General features: G+C 39.8%; 1 protein-coding gene across 3 annotated transcripts in view; it reads left to right on the forward strand.

The window, feature by feature from the left end:
* Positions 1 to 704: 704 nt before the first annotated feature.
* PDZRN3 (PDZ domain containing ring finger 3) overlaps positions 705 to 24,294 on the forward strand; it is a 159,248-nt gene continuing 135,658 nt past the window's right edge. For 2 of the 3 annotated variants that reach the window (XM_072420719.1, XM_072420720.1), the window contains exon 1: positions 705 to 1,466. In XM_072420719.1, the coding sequence (XP_072276820.1) occupies positions 753 to 1,466 (714 nt within the window). In that variant the 5' untranslated portion in view covers positions 705 to 752. Of the gene's footprint in view, positions 1,467 to 19,411; positions 19,499 to 24,294 lie in introns of all 3 variants that reach the window. The other variant, XM_072420717.1, reaches the window with a different exon arrangement.

A 24,294-nucleotide genomic window follows, 5' to 3' on the forward strand; every position in this document is an offset into this window, starting at 1 on the left:
CCACTGAGCCACTGTGCTACCCATTGTATTAAATCAATTCTAATCCATCAAAAGAATATTTGATTGTGTGTCATAAATCAACTGATCAATCCAATTACCCATCAATTAAATTAAAGTTTTCAATAGATAGTTTTTGATAGATTAAATTAAAATGAAAATATAGATTGTTTGTATTTGATATATCGCTGATTTATGTGTTGTATTATTCCATACTAATCAATTAAAATATAGATTGTTTGTGTTTGATATATATCGCTGATTTATGTGTTGTATTATGCCATAACCATAGTTTTTATTGGATTGTTTGTATTTGATAGATTGATGACTTATGTGTTTATTCATTCCATAGATTAATTGATCAGGAATTGCTTGTTTGCAGTCGCTAATACCTAAATCAGTCACAAATCAATGATCAGCCTCCAGGAACTGTATATTTTTTCTTATTCATTTGGAGATCCTGTTAAAAAAGAGAGGTTCTGCAGCAGCTGAAGAATGACAGGCATGCTTCCACATTCATGTTTTGGGGAAAAGGCGAATTCCATGCAGCCTTGGGACATGCCTTGCTCCTGGATGCATTGCAGCCTTATCCAAACTTCTCAGAAGTTCTCCTGACATGTGCCTCCCCTTCCCCTCCCTGGATGAAGTCCCAGCCTCCAGTACATATGGTGGAGCCCCCTCCCCACCCCCTCTGTAGACAGCAGCCAGCCAGTCTGGGTTCTCCCAATGCCCAGCAAGGAGCCGCCAGCAGCACCATGGGCTTCGAATTGGATCGCTTCAATGGGGAGGTGGACCCCGATTTTAAGTGCAATTTATGTAACCGAGTCCTGGAGGACCCCCTGACCACCCCGTGCGGGCATGTGTTCTGCGCAGGCTGCGTGCTGCCTTGGGTGGTGCAGCAGGGCAGCTGCCCGGTGAAATGCCAACGGATCTCTGCCAAGGAGCTGAACCACGTGTTACCCCTGAAGAGTCTGATTCTCAAACTGGAGATCAAGTGTGACAACCAGTCCAGGGGCTGCGACAAGGTGGTCAGGCTGCAGAACCTGGGGGAACACACCGAGATGTGTGACTTCTCCCCGGCCAAGTGCAGGAACAAGGGCTGCACCGAGATCCTCAATCTCAAGGACATGGATGCCCATATGAGGGAATTCTGCGAACACCGGGCGGTGGGCATCTGCCAGAAGGGTTGTGGGCTCATGTTGACCCATAGGGAGCAGAAATTGGGGGATCACTGCTGTCTGAAAGCGGTGAAGGCTCACAATGGGCTCCTACAAACCAAGATCTCTGGGCTGGAGACAGAACTCAAGAAGAGGGCACTGAGATCCAGCAAGAGGGAAAAGTCCCTGATGTCCCAGCTGTCAGCAGTGCAAAGTGAGCTGCAAATGACAGCACTCAGGTACCAGAAAAAGTTCACAGAGTACAGTGCCAGGCTGGACTCACTCACCAAGACTGTGGCTTCTCCTTGCAAGGTAAGTCTCTGGCCAACAAAGCTTGCTAGGATATGGACTACTAGTGGTTCTCCACCAGGGTTCCTCCAGAGATTGCTAGAGGTTCCTTGAGCAATTTGGATCTCCCTGGCCACTTTAACTGACACCAATGATCTTTTTGAATATCTTTATGTTTAGATTTTTTCCCACTGGCCAGCAATGTAAGAATCATTCTTCCCAACAACCACTATTATGAGCTTTGGATATATTCATTTTGGTAGGAGTTCTCTGAAGTTTCTTTTCAAGTGTCCCCCCCAAGATCTAGAAACTAAACTAAAAGAACTAAGATGTAAATGGTTATGTCACCACCACTTCTCATAACCTCTCACCAGTTCTTGCAAAAGCAGAGCTTGTTGTGCTCAGCTTGTACAGAGAGTTTTAAAGTTTTCCCAGAGGGGGTAGAAGCTGCCTAATAGTCCTTACAGGAGCAGAGCTGGCTGGATACTTGAGCAATATGGAACTCTCAGGTCAATTTAACAGATAGATACCAATGATGTTTTTGCCTATCTGTAAAGGTGACATTCTTCCCACTGCCCAGCAATGTAAGAGGCATTCTTCCTTCTTTCTTGGTTGTGTCACCACCACTTCTCATAATGTCTCAGAGAAGTTGGAATCTTCTCATCAGTCCTTGCAGAAGCAGAGCTTGTTATGGTCAGCTTGTATAGAGAGTTTTGCAAACCAGACTCGAGTTTTCCTATTTATTGTACAGCACTGTGTAATATGTTGGCGCTATATAAATCCTGTTTAATAAATATAATAAAAGAGGAGGTAAAAGCTTCTTAATAGTCCTTGCAGAAGCAGAGCTTGTTATAATCGGCTTGTAGAAAGTGTTTTTGATTGCAAACCAGACTCCCCAAGAGTTTCCTAGAGAGATAGAAGCTGCTTATTAGTCCTTGTAGGAACAGAGCTGGCTGGCTACTAGAGCAATGAGCAATATGGACCTCGCAGGTCAATTTAACAGATACCAATGATCTTTTTGCCTGATCGTTAATGATTGTTAAGAATGACTTTCTTTTCAATGGCCATCAAGGCTTTCTACTGATCATCACACTAATATACTGTGTGCTGTGGATATACTAATTATAGAAGGGGTACCCTGAAGACCTGAAAGTTCTTCCAAGGGTCCTCCATGTTTAAAAGGTTCAGAAACACTGGACTAGAAGGACCAGCATGATAATGGTTGTGGAACCACCACTTCTCACAACTTCTTAATAAAGTTAGAATCTTCTCACCAGTCCTTGTAGAAGCAGAGCTTGTTATGGTCAGCCTGTTTCGGATTTAATGGAGGTGAAAGCTGCTCCACAGTATTTTCAAGAGCTGGCCAAGAAAACGTCCTTGCTCGGTATGTAGTTAGAGGTCTTCAAGTGACAACATGCTGATGGGATGTAGCACTTTTCTATCTCAAAGATTCATAGAGAAGGTTGACATCTCTCCTTAAATGAAAATATTTGGCCAAAATTTAGTAATTAAGTAAAATGTATTAAGAGGGCTATAAGCACCAGTTTTCTAGTGGTCATGGCAGAAGCCTATCTCGGGGATCTATCACAATGTACAATCTTCCCATCAGATCCTGTACGAGCAGAGCTGGCTCCTTATCCTGATCATATAAGACAGGGGTGTCAAACTCAAATTCACAGTGGGTCAAAATTAAAAACCTGGACAAAGTCGCAGGCCAAACTTGAAACTGAAATAGCACTGCTACTACAATTCCCTGTGTCTAGAAAACAGTCCAATGGGGGGCTTAATGTTATCAGTGGCTGGAACTCCCTCTTAACTGAAATAACACTGCCACTACAATTCCCTGTGTCTATAAAACAGTCCAATGTGGGGCCACGCAAAGGCAGAGAGGCCGCTGGTTTCTAGACGCGAGTGATGCCGCTACTACAATTTTCCGGCATTATTTGCGCCTATACAACAGTCCAATGTGGGGCCATGCATGGGCGGAGAGGCCGCAGGTCTATAGACGCGAGTGATCCTGGGAATTGTAATAGCGGCGCTATTTCAATACAGTGGCGGGCCAGCTGCAATTCATATTTAGAATTCCTTTGGGGGCCAAAAAAAGGACATTGCAGGCCAGATTTGGCCAGTGGGCCAGAGTTTGATACCTCTGATAAAAGAGAACCATATAGTAACTTTAGTGGTTGGGCAGCTGTACTTTGGAATAAGTAATAGGAATTGCTGTGTGAAGGGAGGGGGACTGATTTTAGGAAGCATTGTGTCCTATTCCCCGATGCATGTTAATGTGGACCTGAATACCCAAAAGTCAGTTTCAAACAAGTTGGTAAAACTATCAATTCGTGGACAGTTCTCCAAACATGGGCAGGACTGGCAAACTCTATGCAGGCAGTGTCTGTGGCAGGAGTGAGATACAAGAGCCTAGTGCTGAAAGGCAAAATAGTTATTTGCTTAACCAGCAGCCTGCCTTGTGACTTTCAGTACATTCTGAGACGAGTATGGAATCTTCCTAAAGTAGTTGCCAACAGTCCTTGTTTTCTGGAGTCCATAACTGAAAATGAAAATCCCAAAGACCTTTTCTCTTTCTAACATTGACAAACGTCTGTACTGGTTTATATTGACTTATAGACTAAGACATCTGAATGTAATAGTTTTATTTATTTGTTGATACCATGTCCATGATATGTTGAGTAAGCCAGGAATGCAACTGTCTACATTGACCTTAGTATTGAGAACAGCTTGCAGCAAACTTCTTTTGCTGGGAGTTTTTAAACATTGACAGCTAGACCCAAAAACAAGAGCCAAGGTGCTCAGTAATACTTTTTTTGTTAAATGATTAAGATTTCAAAACCCCCTGGAAGGGATCAATCCCTATACATTAACATGAACTGGTCCAAAGCTGACAAAGAATATCCTTAAAATTCTGCATGATCATCACAGAAATAACAAGAATCAAGTAAATTGATTGATTTCTCAATCCTCACTGTCCCATATGTGGTCAGCTTGCTGGGTGTACAGTTAAACTGGCCAATGACTTTGCATGTTCATGACATGTTTGACTGATGGCCTTATATGTTCCCCTATGAACTTTAGATCATGGCCTGATCTGTCAAAAAAAAAATATTCATAGACTGTTATCTATAAAGTCCATAGGCTCATTTGTATGATGAGGTTAACGGCTTTGACTAGATAAACCTGAAAAACAGATGTTTTAGTTAGTTGTTTCTCAACTCCTGCATTGAATAGAAAAGGCATGAGAAACATCTACATTCTTTTAATACAACTTTTTAATATGATATTGAATAGCTGCTGTCATAAAAAGACTAGTAGATTATATACAGAGAAGATCCAAAACAATCTTCTCAACCAGTAATCGGAATTTTTGCAACTGTACTGTAAAATCAGCTGATCCCAGACCTAGATTCCTGTAAGGATCCATTTCAGCTCCGCAGTGAACTTGCATGGTGACCTTCAGGATACCCTTTTAGCGTCTGTGTACAGTTTCTCTTCGGGTAGAATGTTCTTATTATGGGCAATCAGTAGCTCATTTTGCGATTTCAATCCCTACCCCCTAGCCACTTTAAAACGATTTCTTCTTCTTAATGCGTGACAAGATCCAGGGTAATAATTGACATTTCTGCCCCCCAGGGCTGTTCTGCAACTGCTACTTTGTGTACAGTCCCCTGTGGAGTACAAATGACTTGGCCTGGAAATACTATGCATTGTATTAGCAGGGGTTGTGTCTTCATTGTTGGTCCTGAAATAAGGCACTTTAAGTTATGCGTTATGGTGAAACCTGGAATTTGTAGTGCTGCATTAGCTACAGAATTTCCTCTTGCTTCTGAGACTGGTCATGCACAAGTCAATTTTGCCATTCAATTGAGTTGTCCATGATTTAGTTTATACAATTGATTATAAAATAATTCTTTATTTCTGAAATTGGTCTACCAAAACTAATTGATGTTGAGTGTAGGATTGGACACTGGTTGGGTTTGGAAATTTCCATCAATTGTCCAAGTATCTGGAACCTCTCAATCATCCTGCCTTTACACATACACTTATTAATAAAGATACCACCCAATATTAATATAATATTACATTTGCTTTTAATTCATTACAAAGATCGTAGTACTTAAAAATTGTCATTACCTTCGGTTTGTGGTAGTACAAACATTTTCAATTGATGGTTGACATCTTTATCAATCAAGTTGATTGAATTGAAGATCAGACACATAAAAGTCCATTCATGTCTGGCTATCTTACTGTATAAGCAGTTTTTTATATTGTTTCCAGGAACAATCACCTTCCAGATTGCACAATATTCTGGAAAATACAGCTGTACAAATTGAGCAATCAGTGTTTAATGCAGGATTTGCAAATTTTTGGAAAACCACTAAATTTTCCAGCTTTTGGTGGTATATGGCATACCTTTGCTGCGATCGGAACATTTGCCTTAGGACAGGTGTAGATGGTTTTTTTAGAAGCAATTTGAGGCCTGCGTTCCTCCGTCTGCTGTTTGCAGTGCTCACTAAACCCATTGAGCAGAGGTTCTATGGAATGCAGTGCGCTTGGCTGTTTGGACAAGTGGAGTTTGAAGCTCCTGAATAGGACCTTGTCTCATTGACATCCTTGTGCACTGAGCATTTTCAGAACCGACAAGTACAGCTCAATGTAGTATCAGGCAAAGTGGCCTCTTAAGGCCTAATTGTAGCCAAAATTGGTGGTAAATTAGTATTGAAGTGGTGAAGATTAAAAATTTCCACTGGACTTCTGTTAGTGGCCCATATATACAGACTTCCTCACTCATAATAACATCATCGCATGCACGGCTCCAAGGCTTTCCAAGAGCTGCCCCGACTCTCTGGAATGGTTTTCCTCGTCCTTTTCGCCTTGCTACTACTTTCTGCTCATTTAAAAGAGCATTCAAAACACGATTTTTCAAACCTGCCTACCCGTCTTCTGTCTTTTGAAACCATCACTACTTCCCACCACTACATATCTCCCCTCCTATTGTGTGATACTTCCCCCATTTCCTAGATTGTAAGCTCTTCAGGGCAGGGCCCTCTCCTCCCCCTGTGTCACTGTCTGTATTCATCTGTCGTTTGCAACGCCTATTTAATGTACAGCGCTGCTGTACATAATATGTTGGCGCTATGTAAATCCTGTTTATTATTATTAATAATAATAATATTAATAATAATATATTATGAATTATATACCCAGTATACTATTTGCAACAATAGAAAACATCTCTTGTATCCAAAACAAAATGTAACACTTTCAAAATGTTTTGAAATTCAGCATTTGCTATAGAAATAAAAGATAATCAAAATGTCTGCAAACATCTAGGTTATAGAAATAAGCATTCCTGTTTATTCATCCATAGCGAGGTAGCCCCATGGATACAGATATTCCAAACTGATACACACTGCCTGTCCAAAAAGAGCCACACACAAATATCTTGTTGGACCGTCTTTAGTTAATTGCCACAACATTTATTTCTGCCCAGAGTTGCATTAATTTGTCACCAAGATTATTGCAGAGTCGGACCATTGCATAAAATCTTCTCCAGCTCATCCCATGGATTCTCAGTGGGGTTCAGGTCTGAACTATGTAGTGACCAATTTATGTGTGACAATGATGTCTCATGCTCCTTGAACCTCTTTCCCAATTTAAGCCCAATGAATCCTGGCATTGCCATCTTGCAATATACCTGTGCCATCAGGGAACAATTAAATCTATTGATGGAATAACCTGATTGTTCAGTACATTCAGGGAGTCAGCTGACCTCATTTTTTGGGCACATAACGTTGCCAAACCAAACCTAAGCAACTGAAGCAACCCCAGATCATAACGCTACCCCCAACATGCCTAGGGGCAGGCAGTGTATGTTAAGCTGCGACACAGGTGAGTATTTCATGTCAAATATTTAAAGTATCCCTGAAACTTCAAAACAAGCTTTCTTTTGTACAGCGTCCCCACTGTGCTCATAATATCCCACCCATTAGGTTTTTTGATACATAACTGCTAATCCAGGCTCCATGCTTCTGCTTTTGCCTCTGTTATCTTCAAAGATATAGGGTCAATGAAATACATACAGAAAAATCATGTTGTTAAAAACAGGTTTGTTTTGAGGGTTCGGGTCTTCAGTGAATTTTAACATAAAATAATGAACTGTTTTGCCATAGTTGTTTTATTATAAAAGGAAACCATAACTGATACAGTGGAAAGTTTAACTTTACCTGGGAAAGCCCAGCCCAGTTTTCATCGAATGGCCTGCAAATGATCCATGTCACAGTGTTGCTCCTGTGGGTTCTGTCAACAGAAAGGATCAATGTTCTGATTGGACAGCTTTTCTCCATTGGTCCTTCACGAAACCCCATTGACTGGCTGCCAGAGATCTTTTTCTCAAAGTAAATTCATTGCTGTCCTATCCCTTAATTATCAGGGGTTTGATATTAATATGTATGCTAATTTTTAACAGTCTTCCACAATTATGTCTTTGTGACCTTCTAGGAGGACAATATTGGCTTCCAGCATGTAGAAGTGCCATGGGAATATGGCATAGAAATTATATTACCATAGGAAAGGTTTTCCTCCTTGTTTAAGTCTTACTGCAAGATGAATCCCAATATTTTCTTTATCTGTGGAGAAGATTGATGGGTACATGTACTGTTGTTACAGACATGGTGGAGCTCTGGGGGGTCTCAGTTTTTCCTGGCTTGTGGCCTACTTGAGGATAGGAGGATATCCTCTCATCCTTCACTTTCCTGGGCAGATACAGGTCTACCCGAGGTGGCCTTATAAAATTATGGGTAGGATTAATGGTTAAATGTTTGTAAATCTGATTTTGAAAGTTATAAAACAAATTATGTTATGCTCATTAGGGCTAAAGTAACCATATTTTGTGGAGGACCCACAAAAGAATTGCTTTTTTGTTATCAAATGCAGACTCTTTATGTTCCGTTAGCTTTCTGAACATTTTCATGCTTTTCTATCAATATTTCCTTATTTTGGTAATTGGAAACTCTTGTAGGCACTTTGCCATGACCGCTCTATAATGTTTTATGGACATGGAAAAGAAATTTGTAAATGTTTTACATGGGTTTTCCCAAAGCACAACTGGAAGAGAAAAATATTGCATGCAGGAAATGATCACAACACCCCTCTCGCTCTGGTGTGAACATTCTCATTGAAAACAATGCAGGGCTCATGTTCAGGTACTCTAGCAGAGCATCAAATAGCTTCAAAATGTTCAGTAACGCGCCTAAACTAGCCATACATCAGTTGACTGACCAGGTTTTAGTTTGCTCATTTTCAAATGTCAATCAAAATAAATTGCAATTGATGCATGGTCTAACAGGAAGTGCAGTGAAAATAGGCACATAATTTATTATAGGATTAGACAGAATCAAATGAGAGGTCTCAAAAAAACAGACCCTGTATAATGGGTGGAAATTTTCTAACGAATATTTAAAGTTCTTTTGATATTGTCTGATCCAATAATAATATACATTTCTAGTCAATTCAACTAAATGATCAAATGTTATTGTATAAAGTTTTTTAACAGTCTGTGTCCTCATTTTTTGTCCTTGTGGGACTGTTAGTGAAGGGGAAACGAAACAGAAGTAAAGGGAAATCTTCCATTGGAGTGCTTGTTTGACACCATAATAATTCTGACACCGTAGTTTGACACCGTATTCTGTGATTGGGCATCCAGCTGCTGGCTTTGGCCAAAGAGCATATCCAACCCTTCATATGGTACTCTATGGAACAAAATGCAGTTATAGTTTTCCAACAGTTCCTTTAAATACATAGAATCTTTGGATTTGAACCTGGAGTACAGCATATAACTAATTTAAAACCTAGGTTGGCCATACATTGGTCAGTGGGTGCTCAACCAGTGTTAATGATCAAATGTCTTCAGCCCTGAACCAGATTCATTTTTGGGTTTACTGGATCACACAGGTTCCCCCAAGATAATCAATCTTTTCCAGCCTTGGAGAGATTTTTTCTCATTTAGAAAACAATTAAGATTCAGTTTTATGCTTGATTGTTATAACACACAACACAACATGTACTTTTGTAATATTTGCCAATATGTCTGAATGAAAACAGGAAATTCTTTTCTAACAATCAGTCAGCTGTTGAATTCACTTTAGATCCATTTATTTTATCTGATCAGTGATTAGATTGAAAATGAAAAGTGTCCCATGTGTACTAAGAGATTGTCTGCCAGAACAGAAAATCTTTTATTTTACTACATCCTTATAGCGTGCCGTTCAGTAATAAAATAGTTAAACGTGCGTAAGTGGAACCCTTAGGAAAGATAGAGCGACGTCTATTAAACCAAAATTATAGGTTGCTAATATTAAATTCTTGACTATTGTCAGAGTTATGGAAATGAAAAAAAAAATCCATTTACTTTGGGTTATTAGGCCTGGAATCAGCAAACTTTTAGACACATAGAAAGCAGACAGAATTTTCTCTCTGCTCCAAACTTCTATTGAGCCATTCAAAAGTGTAACTTGTTTGTATTGTTCAAGATATTTGTTCACCCCTAAGTATGGCATTGCACCAGTAGACCTATGGGTTGTGTTTAGGACAGTGTTTCCCATCCAGGGTTTCTCCAGAGGTGGCTAGGGGTTCCTTGATCAATTTGTGCCAGTCAGTTTAGGTGACACCAATGATCTTTTTGGCTATCTGTAAGGATGACATTCTTCCCAATAGCCAGCAATGTAAGAGGCATTCTTCCCACTGACCACCCGTGAGCTCTGGATATAGTAATTATAGGAGGGGTTTCCTAAAACCTGAAAAATACTTCAAGGGTTCCCCCATGTTGAAAATGTTGAGAACGGTTGGTTTAGGGCATGCTGATCCAATGCAGTGCAGTGTTATGTTTATCTAAAACCAAGAACACAATTTGTAATATATTGTGACATAGTAGTCCTTGGCCAGGGGGGTCCTTGTTTTGTTTTTTCACAGTAAAAAACATCTCATGTTAGTGTGACAACTTCTACTGACTTTTCTATATTTTTTGGAGTCAGTATCATCAGGGCTATAGAACATCTCCCAATTTCTTCATGACATGGTGCTCTGTAGTGCACACTGTGGATGTGATGGAACCCTAACAGTCAATACATATGGTGGCTGCATTGGTTTTCTTTTTGTTTCTGACATTTACCTCAAGTGATTCTTTCAGTAGCAGGCTTTCTGCCTAGGATGACAATGCTCATCCACCCTTCTAAATAAGGATGACAGAATAAAGATAACACTACAAAATCCCACTCCTCACACCCCTATCCAATTCTCCATAACATATGGGTTTCATTACTGGAACAACGCAGCACAGGAATTTAACAGAATATTTTTATTTTTCATTTATCAACCAGATACAAGAAAAACTTTCAGTTATACATTCAAACGAGAGCAAATATTAGAATTGTTAGGGTTTACATATACTATACCTTATGCATCACAGTGTGAATGAGCCCCATATAGGTGTCCAATGGATACTTCAAGAGCCTGTGCACCTATAAAGGTATGCAACAACTAATAATCCTTATTATTTCACCTCCTTTAGTCTTGCTAGAAGGCTGGAGAAAAAAAAAAGTGAAATCTCCGGGTTCTAATTTATTACAAATATCCATGCTTAGTGACACGCCTTATAAAGGTGTATTTTATGATAGAAAGCCTTCTCTTTCTTCCTGCCCATAAATTTAGTGAAGTGGTTGGAATGATCTGAAAACACATTTTCTATCCTGCCTCCCAGACATGTCTGTCAGCTGCGGGGCTGTGGGGTCTGGGGTATGGGACAAATATTTACAGCAAGTTCCTTTAGCTGCTCAGGGAGGAGACAATGTCTGCTTTATAAAGTAATGTCAAAGGCCAGGCTTATAATAACAACACAAAATACAAGGAAAATTAACACCTCCTCTGCCAGAGGACAATACAATACACAGCCACTTATTCAATAAACAGGAGAATCGCCCTTCTCTAAAGACAGCAGCTATTTAAAGTCCTGGAGGCTGGAGAAGCTTGCAGGGAGCTTTTAAAAGGCTTAGGGTTTAGGTTACAGGCAGCTGTAGGCATGGTACAGCTGGCTGGATAGAGAGGAACTACAACATCCAGCAGTTTCTTGCTGAGTATTGATTCATAACCTGGAGAGTAAAGAGAGATGGATACATTATTTATACATAAGATAGTAAATATTTTGTGTTTTAATTGTAAACTTCCTAAAGTGGTTTCATTTTTACAAATATTTGATCAGGCAGGCCGATCATTGCAGAAAAGGGCAGGCAATATCTCTTCTGCAATATTGTGTTTTACCTGCCTGATCGCACCAGGTTTCTGTGCATACGCAGCGTCAGCTTTGTTTGCCAGGATACCCAGCATTCCAGGCGTCCTCTGCGCATGCCAGGAATTAAAAAACTCGTGCAACTGCATGGCATGACTATGGACTTTGTACAGCGCTGCATAATATGTTTGCGCCATATAAATACTGTGTAATAATAATGGAAATATCATCATCCCAGCCTGGCCAAAGATCGTAAGGAGGAAGCAAAGAAAGAGGATGGCAGTGCTGGGGTGACACGGGGTTTAATCCTGCTTTAAAAACTTTATTGCTCAAATTGATTTCTGATTTAGATCCTTAAAGGTGAACGCTATGAATCATTATTACTATTGTTATTATTGTTAATAATAAACAGGATTTATAAAGCGCCAACATATTATGCAGCGCTGTACCTTAAATAGGGGTTGCAAATGACAGATACAGACAGTGACACACGAGGAAAGGATCCTGCCCAAAAGTATTTGTTTCTTAAATTATGGTGTGCTTTGTGTATTTCATCCAAATCTGTGCAGTAATTCAGTTTGCAAAATTGCCTCTTTGCAAGGGTTTATGGCAGAAAAGACCAGTCACTGCCACTCTTGCTCTTTGTGCAGCATGGTTGGTCTTGTATCCGGCCCCTCTTGTAGTTTTCTACAGGTAGCCTGTAGTAGATGGGTTTGCTGGGTCTCTTCCACAGCTTTGCTCTCTGCCTTGACTACAGATTATTAGGTTTGAAAAGGAATTTGGTGCAGATCTAACTGGGCTTTGCGGCAGTATATTTATATAAAACTCTCCATGTCTGGAGTTTAGCTTTAAAGTGTACATACAGCCCAAAATTTCTTTGATAGATAGGGGAAAGATTCGAGGTGGCAGGAAGCCGGTGTGCCTTAAAGTGTATCTGTATTCATGTTAAAATGGAACTAAATCCACAATACTTATCTGTCCCCATTCCCTCGAAGGGGGCCATCATGTTCTTCTTTTCCTGGAGACAATCTTGGGCCATCTTGATTAGCTGGGCTGGGATGATGTTCAGTGATTCCCAATACGGGATTTCCGGGTATCCTGCCAAACAAAGCTTGGGCAGCTTAGCTTTTTTGACAGACACCCGGGGCAGGCAGGTAGGAGGGATTGGTTCAGAAGGAACATTAACTGTCCCTTTCTGCAGTAATGACCTTCCTGATCGTGGAATTTTAAAAGTAGTTCTGCTTTAAGATCCTCTCCTAGTTATTTCCACTTTGTACTACAGTGCCAGAAAACCTGGAGTGCTTTATTATCCGAAAATTGGCCTTACCTAAGGAGTCTGTTCATTGTCACACTTTCTATTAGCCATTCACTTTATTAGTAAACAGCATGGAAATGTCCATATTGGAGGCAATAAGTCAAATAAATACTTATTAATATTATTGTGTTTTGAGGTTCCCAGGATGCTGAAGGATGTGCTAGTTGTAAGGGCATCTGTTGGGTAGAAGTTAGGAGTTTAGGATATTTTTCACAGAGCACAGCTCGTACCTAATTTTTTGACAAATGTTTCTATTTATCCCAATGTTCCTTTTTTCCTGTCTCCTGAATTCTACATAAATGTGTCCCCCTTGGCCTAAGCCTTATGCACGTTCTCTATGTCACCAGCATGCTTGCCCTAAATTCTGTTTACCATTTCAAGAACAGAATGTCCAATGTAAGCGCAACAAAACTTGTCCAATTATGTTTCCATCTCCGCTTCCATTCAGCTCTCCCATTTATAGCTCCAAATATATTCCATTTAAGGTACAAGTGAATTTGATTTTCGGTGGTTAGTGTAATGCATTCCTAGAATCATTTCAACATTTGATATATTCTCCTATTTTTGCAATGAAAACTACAGCATCTGTTTGCTCTTATAACAGCACAGTTTTTTTTCCGTGATCTTCCAAAAAAGGATACTGAGCGCTTTAGCTTGTAGCTCCATAAAAATGGAGAATCATTTAAAGGAGAATGCTGAGTTTGGATTCATAGGCTGTAACGATGAGACAACCAGCACTTGGAGTGGTGTTTGTAACACCCTTCTCAATGTCATTGTCATCTCCTGTTGTTTTCCTGGATTTGTGTTTGGGGTTGTGAAGGGGTTAAGGCTTAAACTTTCAGTGGAGGTATAGGCCTGGCTGAGTCATACAGATGCCTGGAATAGTGGGCCCCATACAGAAAACTGCAAGGCTTGTTTTAAGTAATCAGTTTTTCTTTTTTTAATAGGAGTCAGTAAGGATAGAAGTGTGAAAAATGCTAGATTGTAAGCTCTTTGGGGCAGGGTCCTCTCCTCCTGTGTCTGTATTTGTCTGTCATTTGCAACCCCTATTTAATGTACAGCGCTGCGTAATATGCTGGCGCTCTATAAATCCTGTTTATTAATAATAATAATAATAATAATAAAATAATAATGCCATTTCTCCAAATTGTCATTTTGATCCTTGCTATACTTGTTGGGCTTTGATTATGTTAGGTGCAGGTCATGTTACAATCGAAACTATCACCTTGCCCATGCAGCTTTGTTGTTAAAAATAATTATTCAATGCAAGGAGTATAGTTTCCTGAATATGACATGGCATTAGCTACTTGCTTTCTGTGTACAGAACTGTTCTGTGTAATCTCATACTGGATAGACAAGAATACAAATTGGTTAGTAAAGCAGCTCTCATATGCTATTTGCCTGGAGTTCATCTTTATATATTCTGTTTTTTTCCCTAAGGAATCGTGCATGGAATACTTTTGCAGTCTATGCGGTTCTGCAGAATGTTGTCCTCTGCAGACGCATATACTTGCAGCTTTGTACTGCGGAGCTGTACAGTTCAGCATCTTGGTGAGCAGCAGCGTTTTCTAGGAGAAGCCGTTTCACAGCTATACACTGCGGCATTGTTCATGTCGGAGGGAGGAGAACCAAGATTTCCCGAGGACATGAAATTCATCTTTATCCTGCCCTGCCCGTTGCCGGTGTGCCAAAGGCAACACTCTTTATTTTAGCAATTATTCTTAGGTGGGCAGAGTCCGGCCTTTTTCCATCAGATATTGTGCACAGCTGGGAGAGGACCTTTTAAATTCTTAGGTGCACCCTCATATGACCAGTATCTACTAAGTTCAGGGCTTGACTTATCAAAGCTCCCCAAGACTGGAGAAGATAGACTATCATGGGAGATCCTGGGTGATTCAACAAACCTGGAATAGATTTCCTAAAAATCAAATTGATATTAGCTGGCAAATCTTGTCCGGACCAGATTTGTTCCAGGTTTGCTTGGTCACCCATGTTCGCCCATAGTAGTCTTGGGGAGCTTTAATAATTCAGGCCCATTGCAACAGGTATTGTCGCTTGGTCATGTGACCAGGCCCTCAAAAGATGCCGAATTTGTTGCTACAAGTACAGTAAATGTTATTTAATGATGTCATGCAAGGTTAGGCTTACGTTACATGAGCAATTTGTTGTAGCTTTGTCAGTCTTCTAAAGTTGCTAGATAAAAGGTGAACTACAGGGAGATATAATAGACATAAAGTAATACAGCTCTGTATTCATTAGTACATCATTAGAGACCCATTTAGACTTACATGCTGCATATACATGCATGTTCACACGCATGTTATTGCATCTCAGAGTAAGGTTCAAACCGCATGCTATCGTGATGTGGTTGCATTATTTCCTAATGGCATCTGAATGCATTGTCTCAGCACACAGGCTTTAATTGGTATTATATTTCAGTGCCATGTGGTGTACTGTCAGAAGAGGTGTTTTTTTTCTTGCACTTTGGGGTGTTATGCAGGCCATTGAAATGCATGCTCACATGTATCACAGCTCAAAGGTCCAAATGGGCCCTTAATGTTTTTTTTTTTTGTGTGTCAGCGACTTTTAGACCCCTGTACAGCAAAGTTTAGGGATAAAGTAGCGGCACAAGGAAGCAGCAAGCATCAGTTCCTCTCTCCTGCTTGACAAGCATTTACATGGTGTTTGGTAGGAGAGAAATGCAGCTGGAGAAAAGCTATATTGTGAACAACTCTATAACGACATTTCTCCTTTCTCATACCACGTCTAAAGTAAAAAATATCTGTAGGGAATCTTCATGCACGGCCACAAAAATTCATCTTGGTGATGGACCTGCCCTCCCCATGAAATGAATGTTGTTCTGTGTTTTTCCAGGTAGTATGGGCCCCCACATACATTACATTTGTCTTGCTCAGATCTTTTACACAAGCAGATCCCCAGCTGTCATGGATACCTAATTTGTCACCCTGATTGTTTCTGCAGGATGAAGCTCTGGGGCTGAACACATTCCAGAATGCAAACATGGTTCTTTTCAAGCTGGGATACCTCAAGCTCTCTCACAAGCTAGCCACACATCCTATAATCTGATTGCCCAATATTTTGCCTTACCAACACCTCTTTGGTGCAAGAGCCTACCTGATATAAGTTGGCCCTTGCATTGTATGGGTGTTCTAAAAGTAGAAAGTGGAGTTGCTGCACAGAAGTTTACATACAGGGCCTTATTTATTAAAGCTCTTCAAGACTGGAAATGATAGACTATTATGGGAGAACCTGGGTGATCCAGCAAACTGTAATGAATCTGGTCCAGAAATTAAACCATTTGCCGTCTAAGAGCACATTTTTACGTTTGCTGGATCACCCAGGCTCTCCCACCATAGTCCATCTTCTCTGGTCTTGGAGAGCTTTAATAAATCAGACTCAATGTGTCTGAGAGAACCTTCTCTGTTGATCATAGTAATCAACAATATTCTATTTCTGCATTAGCAAGACAGTAAAAGGGAGAAGCTTTGGTTGCTATAGGCAAAGGAGCTCTTTCAGACCCCCTCATGCAGCGAGTGCGTTGGACGGCATCCGTGGAATGCTGCAGAATCTTTGCCAAGCAAAGCCACATGGATCGTTTCTGTGATGAAGAAACCACTAAAAGAGATAATTTACTGAAGTGTGTTGTTGATCACACGATTACCACAACCATGCGTGCCAAGTCAGAGAATTATCTGAGCCAAACACGGACGCTTCAAAACAGCTGCACGGTTTTCATAGGAGAATGTCGGCACGGTGATATGGCCTGGCTTCATCTCCGCAGCCATCTTGTTCATATGTATTGTCAGAATGCAGAATAGTTTTCTTTGATGGTTTCATGTGCAAATTAAAGGTTATATTTAGAAAAATGAGGAAACGTTAGAACTTTTTTTTTTTTTAAATGGCTTTATCAGTCTGACAACTACACCTTCTTTTTTAAGACAACAACAAAAATCTAAAAATGTTTCCTACCCCTCACAGCTCAGTAATGCCAAAGCTAAAACAGTGGCACCGTGTATGTATCCAAAATTAACCATCACAACATGATAGATTGTAAGCTCTTTTGGGCAGGGTCCTCCCCTCCTCCTGTGTCTGTAGAGCACTGCAATATATGTTGGTGCTATATAAATACTGTTAATAATAATGGAGTTCAATACCAACCAACATGCCATGTTTGGAATTTGGCTGACCACTTGATTAAGCCATAGGCCCATTTTATCCATGCCTTGATCAAGAATCCTAAAGTGTCTTGTTGGGTTATGGAACTCCAGTAAGCATGTGATACCTGGTATACCATCTATTGAACAAGTTAAAAAAAACTGAGAGAAATTTAAAATTTCCACTAACTTAAAAAAACTTTGAATTAGGCTTTATTGGAGCTCTTAGGTTGACCTCCGGAACCCTTGGTGAATTTAGGCTTTTCACACTACACTGGCTGCATGCGTGCTCCAAATCATGATGAAGCCAGCCTCAGATGACTATGCAGCTTGTAACTTAAAAAAATTCAGTAATGGCAGCTCCCATTTTTCTCTTCCTGCAGGTTTACTTTAAGCTAATCTTGTGTTTGTCTCCCAAGTTGTATTTTGGCATGTTGGAGTGTTGGGTTTTTTGGCTGACAGCTGTGAGCGCAGCACATTGGCTTGCTATAGACACAGACTGTGTTTACTCATTCCTTGCTTTATAGCAGATGAGCTGCATGGGGATATTTTTGTACTTAACCCTTCCAGTCCTTTTGCAGAAATTCAGATAAAAATCTGTCACTGCCTTAAGGTAAAAAACCGATGACCAGCAGTGACTAAGGCTTCCAGCTCTTGGCACATTTTGCATCAAGATTGTTCCTTCTCTTAGGTCCAGTTGACCACAACCTTCAAATACCATTCTGTCAGGCTGCAAAATATTTACAGATGTCTCATTTGGAGCCCATACTTTATGAGAAATTGTTTCTTGATTGAAGCTGAGGTATTCTTGAACTTAAATAAGTGCACATGGTTACATTCTTTCTTGTATTGTTAAATATTTATTAACTATTTTCTATATCAATGATTTTTTTTTACAATAATATAGACATATATATAAAATTGTTTATCTATTAGCTAAGAATTGGGCATGGTTCTGAAAGGGGAGAGTATTGTGTGCTCAGTGTACTCCTTTTGCTGGGACCTAATACAAATGTATTATTCCGATGCCAGCACATCAGAACACGATGGACATTGTGTTTGGTTACTGCATTTAAATAAGACCTTTCATACCTATACTAGTGTCCATGAATACATTCCTGATTATCCCATTGTATAGCAACATTTTTACTTGAAAACAGCCCCACCTTTTATCATTTAAAATCTCATTGACTTTGCTTGAGTTGAGATGATGCCAGTCTTCTGCAGGCAGAAGGAAACAACTCCTTAGCCCCCCTTGTAGCAGGGGTTGGTATGTGTCTGATATTTGTAAGCACAGCCAAAACTGCACAGCAATCAAGAAATAATGGCATCATTTCTGAAGCCTGCATCTCAGTGCAGTAAAGAGATGCTGCCCCATTCCAGGTTTGCCAGATCACCCAGCTTCATTAATGAAAGTGTATCCTCTCCAGCCTTGGAGAGCTTTATTAAATCAGCCCCACTGTCTGGGGGAGTCTTCTGATTTCTGAAATGTTATAATGCCTGCAAGTGATAGGGATCATCCTTACCTGTCTGCTTTTGTGCAATATTCAATATTAATGCAGTGGTGTTAATATAGGTTTTGTCAAGGTCTAACTACTCAAAGTGGAATTTTCCAGCTCAGAGCACCATAACTCATGCTAGTGTATTGTGGTGTTGTGCAACTCCTTTGCAAAGAAGCAGCATTGGTTGCATTGGGTATTTACATATGGTATGTACATTAAAATGCATTGTGGTAATGTTTATCCACATGCAATTCATTGGAGAGGTGTGTTTTGGACCTACACCTAAAATGTATACACTTAATATAGAATCATATATTTGCTGGGTTCAGTCTAACATTTAATAAATAGTATTCTTTACAGCTTTAGGTCCTATATGTTGAAAGTAAAGCAGTGACATCGCTAACAAAATGATCCAACTTACAAAATGACTACAATTATATTCCTGACAGGTACTCTTTAAGAATGTTGCTGTGACTAATAAACCACACATGATTATTTCCATGTAAAAATAATTGTTATTGATGGCAGAAGTGGGATTTCAGTTCTGGCTCATAAGAGCTTTACTTGGTTTTATTATTTGCTTTTTTGGCAATGTATATTTACCCAGCGCTTAACGCTGCTCGACTGAGCATACACAAGGCTCTCTGTGTGACATGCTGAATTCTTTTACCTGTGCATTGTAGGGAGAAGAGACGACCGCATTGACTCTGGTACTCCACCGCGAATCTGGATCCCTGGGATTTAATATTATTGGTGGACGTTCATGTGTGGTATGTTAATTGTTAAAATGTGTTTTCGTTTTCCTGTTAAGCATGGGGGCGAATGTCTGAAGCCAGAGAAACACAGGGCACATTGGTGTCTGTGGGAGACTGTCTGCTATTCATGGTTTTTTGGGTCCCGCAGAACACAGGAGATTTTCTATTGCTTTATTTAGCTGTTCACAGTCAATAACAGTGCTCCATTCTCTACTTTGTCTCAATGTGTATTTGACCATGGCAGGATCTCCTTGCCAGTGCACTCGCTCAGAACATTTTTTAAGCTGATCCAGAAAGGAATAGTCAGATATATCTTAGTGACTACAGAAAAAAGTCTGTAAAGTTTTTGGAAGGAATTCTAAAAAAAAGAAAGTTTTAGCCTGCAGGGGCCCAACAACAAACACTGTAAAAGTGGGGCTATAAATACCTATGCAATTGTCTCTGCACAAACATTGGGGTGTAAGCATTCCTATATACACCAGCTGAATGTGCATGGTATGATTTTATGCAGGTATCCCTACAGAACCATTCGCACCTTTTTCATTTTTCATTTTAATAAACAAGAACTCATTAAACAGATTGCACATCAAATCACATCATCATCATGTGTCATCTTATTTTGTTTGCATTAAAGCATGATATGTTTTATTTTCAATGAAAAATGCACCACCCATTAAGACATGAAAAGGTGTATTTTTTTACCTGACAGTTTGTCTAGTCAAAACTTTTTTTAAGGAAGGATTAACGTTGATTTCTTGGATATATAAAGCATACATGAATGCAGCTCTGTATTCATTATTATATCATGCCATGGAGTTTAAAGCTGAACTCCAAGCATTAGTTTCATGCCCCCCTACCCGGTGCAAGGATTAATTGCTCATTTATTCCAGGGGATGTTGGAGTTAAACCTTACTGATACCACCGCCAGCACTCTTCTCAGTTGCTGGTGTGTGGGCAGGACCTCAGTTCCATCCTGTATGGTGCAAAGACTTGCACCAGCTGAGCAACAAGGCTTAAAACTGAACTAAACCCAGTCCATACTCACCTGTCCCAAGTCCATCTTTGGTGCCACCATCTTCTCCCACTCCCATCTTTCCTTCCACATTTTGATCCTTGGCCATCATGACTTGCTGGGCCATGCAGGCTCGCAGGAGTTTAAGTCTTGGCAAGCTCAGTGAAAGCCAGGACAGCTTTTTGACAGTTCCCCATATCTATCAGGCAGGTAAGATGAATTATTGCAGAAGGGACCTCACCTGTCTTTTTCTACAATGATGACCTGCTTGATCGAAAATTTGTAAGCAGAAGCTAGGGGTGGCCAGTCCAGTGCATCAGCTATTGTAAAAAGAGACGCTTTAATTCTCTTGCATAATTCCTTGGATAAAACAATAACCCCTGTAGTATGAAAGGGGACCCCCTGCCAGGGTACAAAATATTTTTGCCCATAGTTCAGCTTTAATGCATGTTGGGTAAATGCATATGACATACATATTGGCCTTTGTTTAAATAGTGTTAGTTCACATCTGTACAATGCACAGACCTGAAACTCCATTTTTTGATGTGACAACTTACATGCTTGCTGATCACACATAAAAGGTAAAGGTGTGAATCCACCCTCAACAAATTTGTATGCATAAAAATTAGTAATACTTTTTAAGAAAGGATTGCACAATGCAAACATCAATTACAGGTTTCCTTTGTGGTGTACATTTGTGTTTTTTGTGGCTCATTAAATATAAATAGGCTGCCCTAATGCAACACAAATCAAAGACCAAATACATGCATGATACTATCAAAGTGACTGTCTTCTTAGGCTTTTATACAGTGATGATCAGGTCTTTGTGTCAAATATTGAGAAAAAAAGAAAATAAAAAACTACTGATATGTAGTATGAATAAACTGATAATCATTCAGTGATGATCATTATTTCATGAATGTGGTAAGCACAGTAAACTAAATTTTCCTTTTTTTAACCTAGCGTTTCTGCCACTAACACTCTTTTTGCACTAGGGTGACAACATCCACTCACTCTGCTGTATCTATGGCAGGAGCCATGGTTGTCACCCCAGGGTTCTTGGTCTTCTTATCTTCTTCTCCATTCTATGAATAGGGTTCTGTAGTCCTCAACGATAACTAGAAAAATTGTCCTGATTTATTAAAGCTCTCTAAGGCTGGAGAAGATACACTTTAATCAGTAAAACTGGGTGATCCTTAAAACCTGAAATTAATCTGGTACATGACTGAAAACATTAGCTAACAAATAGCAAATGACCTTTAGGAAATCCATTCCAGGTTTGCTTGATCACCCAGCTTCACCAACAAAAGTGTATCCTCTCCAGCTTGAGAGAGCTTTAATAAATAAGGCCCAGTGTCATTGGTATGAATGCAGCACAGACACAGATAGCACAGAAAGATATCAAATGACAAGATTTCAACAGATTTTTTGCACCTATAAGATATAAGAAAAAGCTTTCAGTGGTATAAATATCTAACGGACAAATAGGTAATATATAAGAGTAGTGTATTGTATTTGTTCCTGGCTGACCAATGCCAATGAGCCGTCCGCTATACTTAAGCTCAGGTTTATATCCTATTGCTAAAGGTAATCGAGGGCCATAAGGGGCGGCACAGCTTGACATTGCTCTTACACTGGGCTTCTGTTCTGTCATTTAAATAAAGGTATTTCTGTGTCGGGACGTGTATCTCCTATGCCAAAAAAAGTTTCTGTATGAATTTGCTATTCACCAAACCCTCATACAGCTGCCAAGGGTCTTAACTGGCAAAAGATGGGAAAAATGTTAAAATACAAATATTATTTGGCCACATTCTTACCATCCGACCTCTGATACCACCAGGTCTGGGAGTAGAAAGTGTATATACTTCTTCCCTATAACTTAGGTTGCGTCACTGTGGTCTCTCAGATTTAAAGTGTCAACAACATGGTAGCTGTGTAGGTGGTAGAAATCAGATTTTTTTTTTAATCAGTTCAGAGTATTTTATAAAAGAAGCCAAAACCTAGCAGAAAATTCAGTGACGAATGGACACAACAAATACTTTTTTCTTTTTGCACATGCTGTTATTCTTTAATTGGAACCCCAACCATTTTTCTTTGGATTTTATAGTAAAAAAGTGTTAGGCAGCAAAATAATTCTTGATATAGTTTCTGGGTCACTGTTGAGAAAATCTCTGCTTATTTCCTGACTTGGAAACCACACAGGAAGTTAGGGCAAGACTTTGGCATAAAAGGGCTTTTTCATGCAGACAGTTGTGTAGCGGTGCTTAAACTGCTTCATGACCACATGTACACTCTACGACTGTTTTGGAGAGTACCCATAATGGTTGACATTCACAGGTTGCTTAGAATTTGGTTATATAGACAACAGACTGTCAGACGTTGCAAGTTTTATTTGACAATGCAAGATCTACCTCAAACGTCTGCAAGACCACCATTGGCTTTGAACCATGGCTAGCACTGTATCATGGAACGGTATCATTGGTTTCAGTGTTAGATCAACAGCTGGCAGGCAGTGCAACCATTTAACTTCTGTAAAGCCATCTCTGTGAGCTAGTACAAAGCGTTGAGAAAGACTGCAACACGAAAGACTTTTACTGGCACAAGATGGAAACAATCCTGAAAATGAATCCAAAACTAAACTGTATAATAGATACAGAAAACTACATCAGTGATACTCACTACCTGCTAAAGACCCTGGCTGTGTAAGTGTCAAGGATATATCCTCTGGATGGTTGACTACATAGTAACTACATAGTGACTACATGGCCACAAAATGTTTACCTGGGGTAGGAATGTGACCGTCTTTTCAACATGTTTGATGTGGCTGTTCACGTCTGATTCCATGGAGACTCCCCTCTCTTGGACTTACCATGGGGCCAATGCAAGGACCAAGGAAACTGACCAGTGGTAGTGAAGCAAAGGCTAGAAAAGGATGACTTAACTTACACTTACACTGTGAACAAAAGAAAGGATTTTTGGAAGTATTGTGGTGAGATGCAAGTTACATTTCCCAGGAAAGAGATAATTTGCCACCACCAGTACCAATGAGAAAGGCTTTCTGTTTGGTACTGAGGATGCAGTGGGTCGTGTGACAATTTCTTGTTCTGTTTGACACTTGCCAAAATAATCAGGAATATAAAGATTATTTTCCTAGCTCCTGTTGATTGTGTATGAAATGAAGGGTCTGATTCATTAAAGCTCACCAAGACTGGAGAAGATGGACTATCATGGGAGACCCTGGGTAATCCAGCAAACCTGGAATAGATTTCTTAAATAATAATTTCCTATTTTCTAGACCAGGTCTATTCTAGGTTTGGATCACTAAGGTTCTCTCTTGATTGTCTATTTTCTCCTGTCTTGGTGAGCTTTAATAAATCAGGCCCGACATTTCCTAACTGAGCCACAGACATCCATAAAAAGTTTCCAAAGCTTCTAAACCCCTTTATCCAAAACTAAACTTAGTTGGAGTTTACCTTCACTTTTGAGCTCTACCAGAATCCAAAGTTCATCATTTTAGAAAAACTGCAGAGAAAGCAAATGCTCTATTACCCTTCCTCTTCCAGTCTCCATTCATGTAACAGTCATGTACATGTACAAAAATATTAGGATCTGCACTTTTATATATTTTAAGCCCTCTCATCTATAAATTGATCATAGAATATATTTAGAGGCTTGAAAAGCTCTAAAAGATTAACATGAGACTGTTTCTGTGAAGGACAAATCAAACCCTGCTTGTGATCCTTTTATTCCACTGACGACCCCGACCTAAACACGATGGCCCGCTATTACAGCTTTCATC

This window comes from Pyxicephalus adspersus, chromosome 8 (genome assembly GCF_032062135.1).
Source record: "Pyxicephalus adspersus chromosome 8, UCB_Pads_2.0, whole genome shotgun sequence".
NCBI lineage: Eukaryota > Metazoa > Chordata > Amphibia > Anura > Pyxicephalidae > Pyxicephalus > Pyxicephalus adspersus.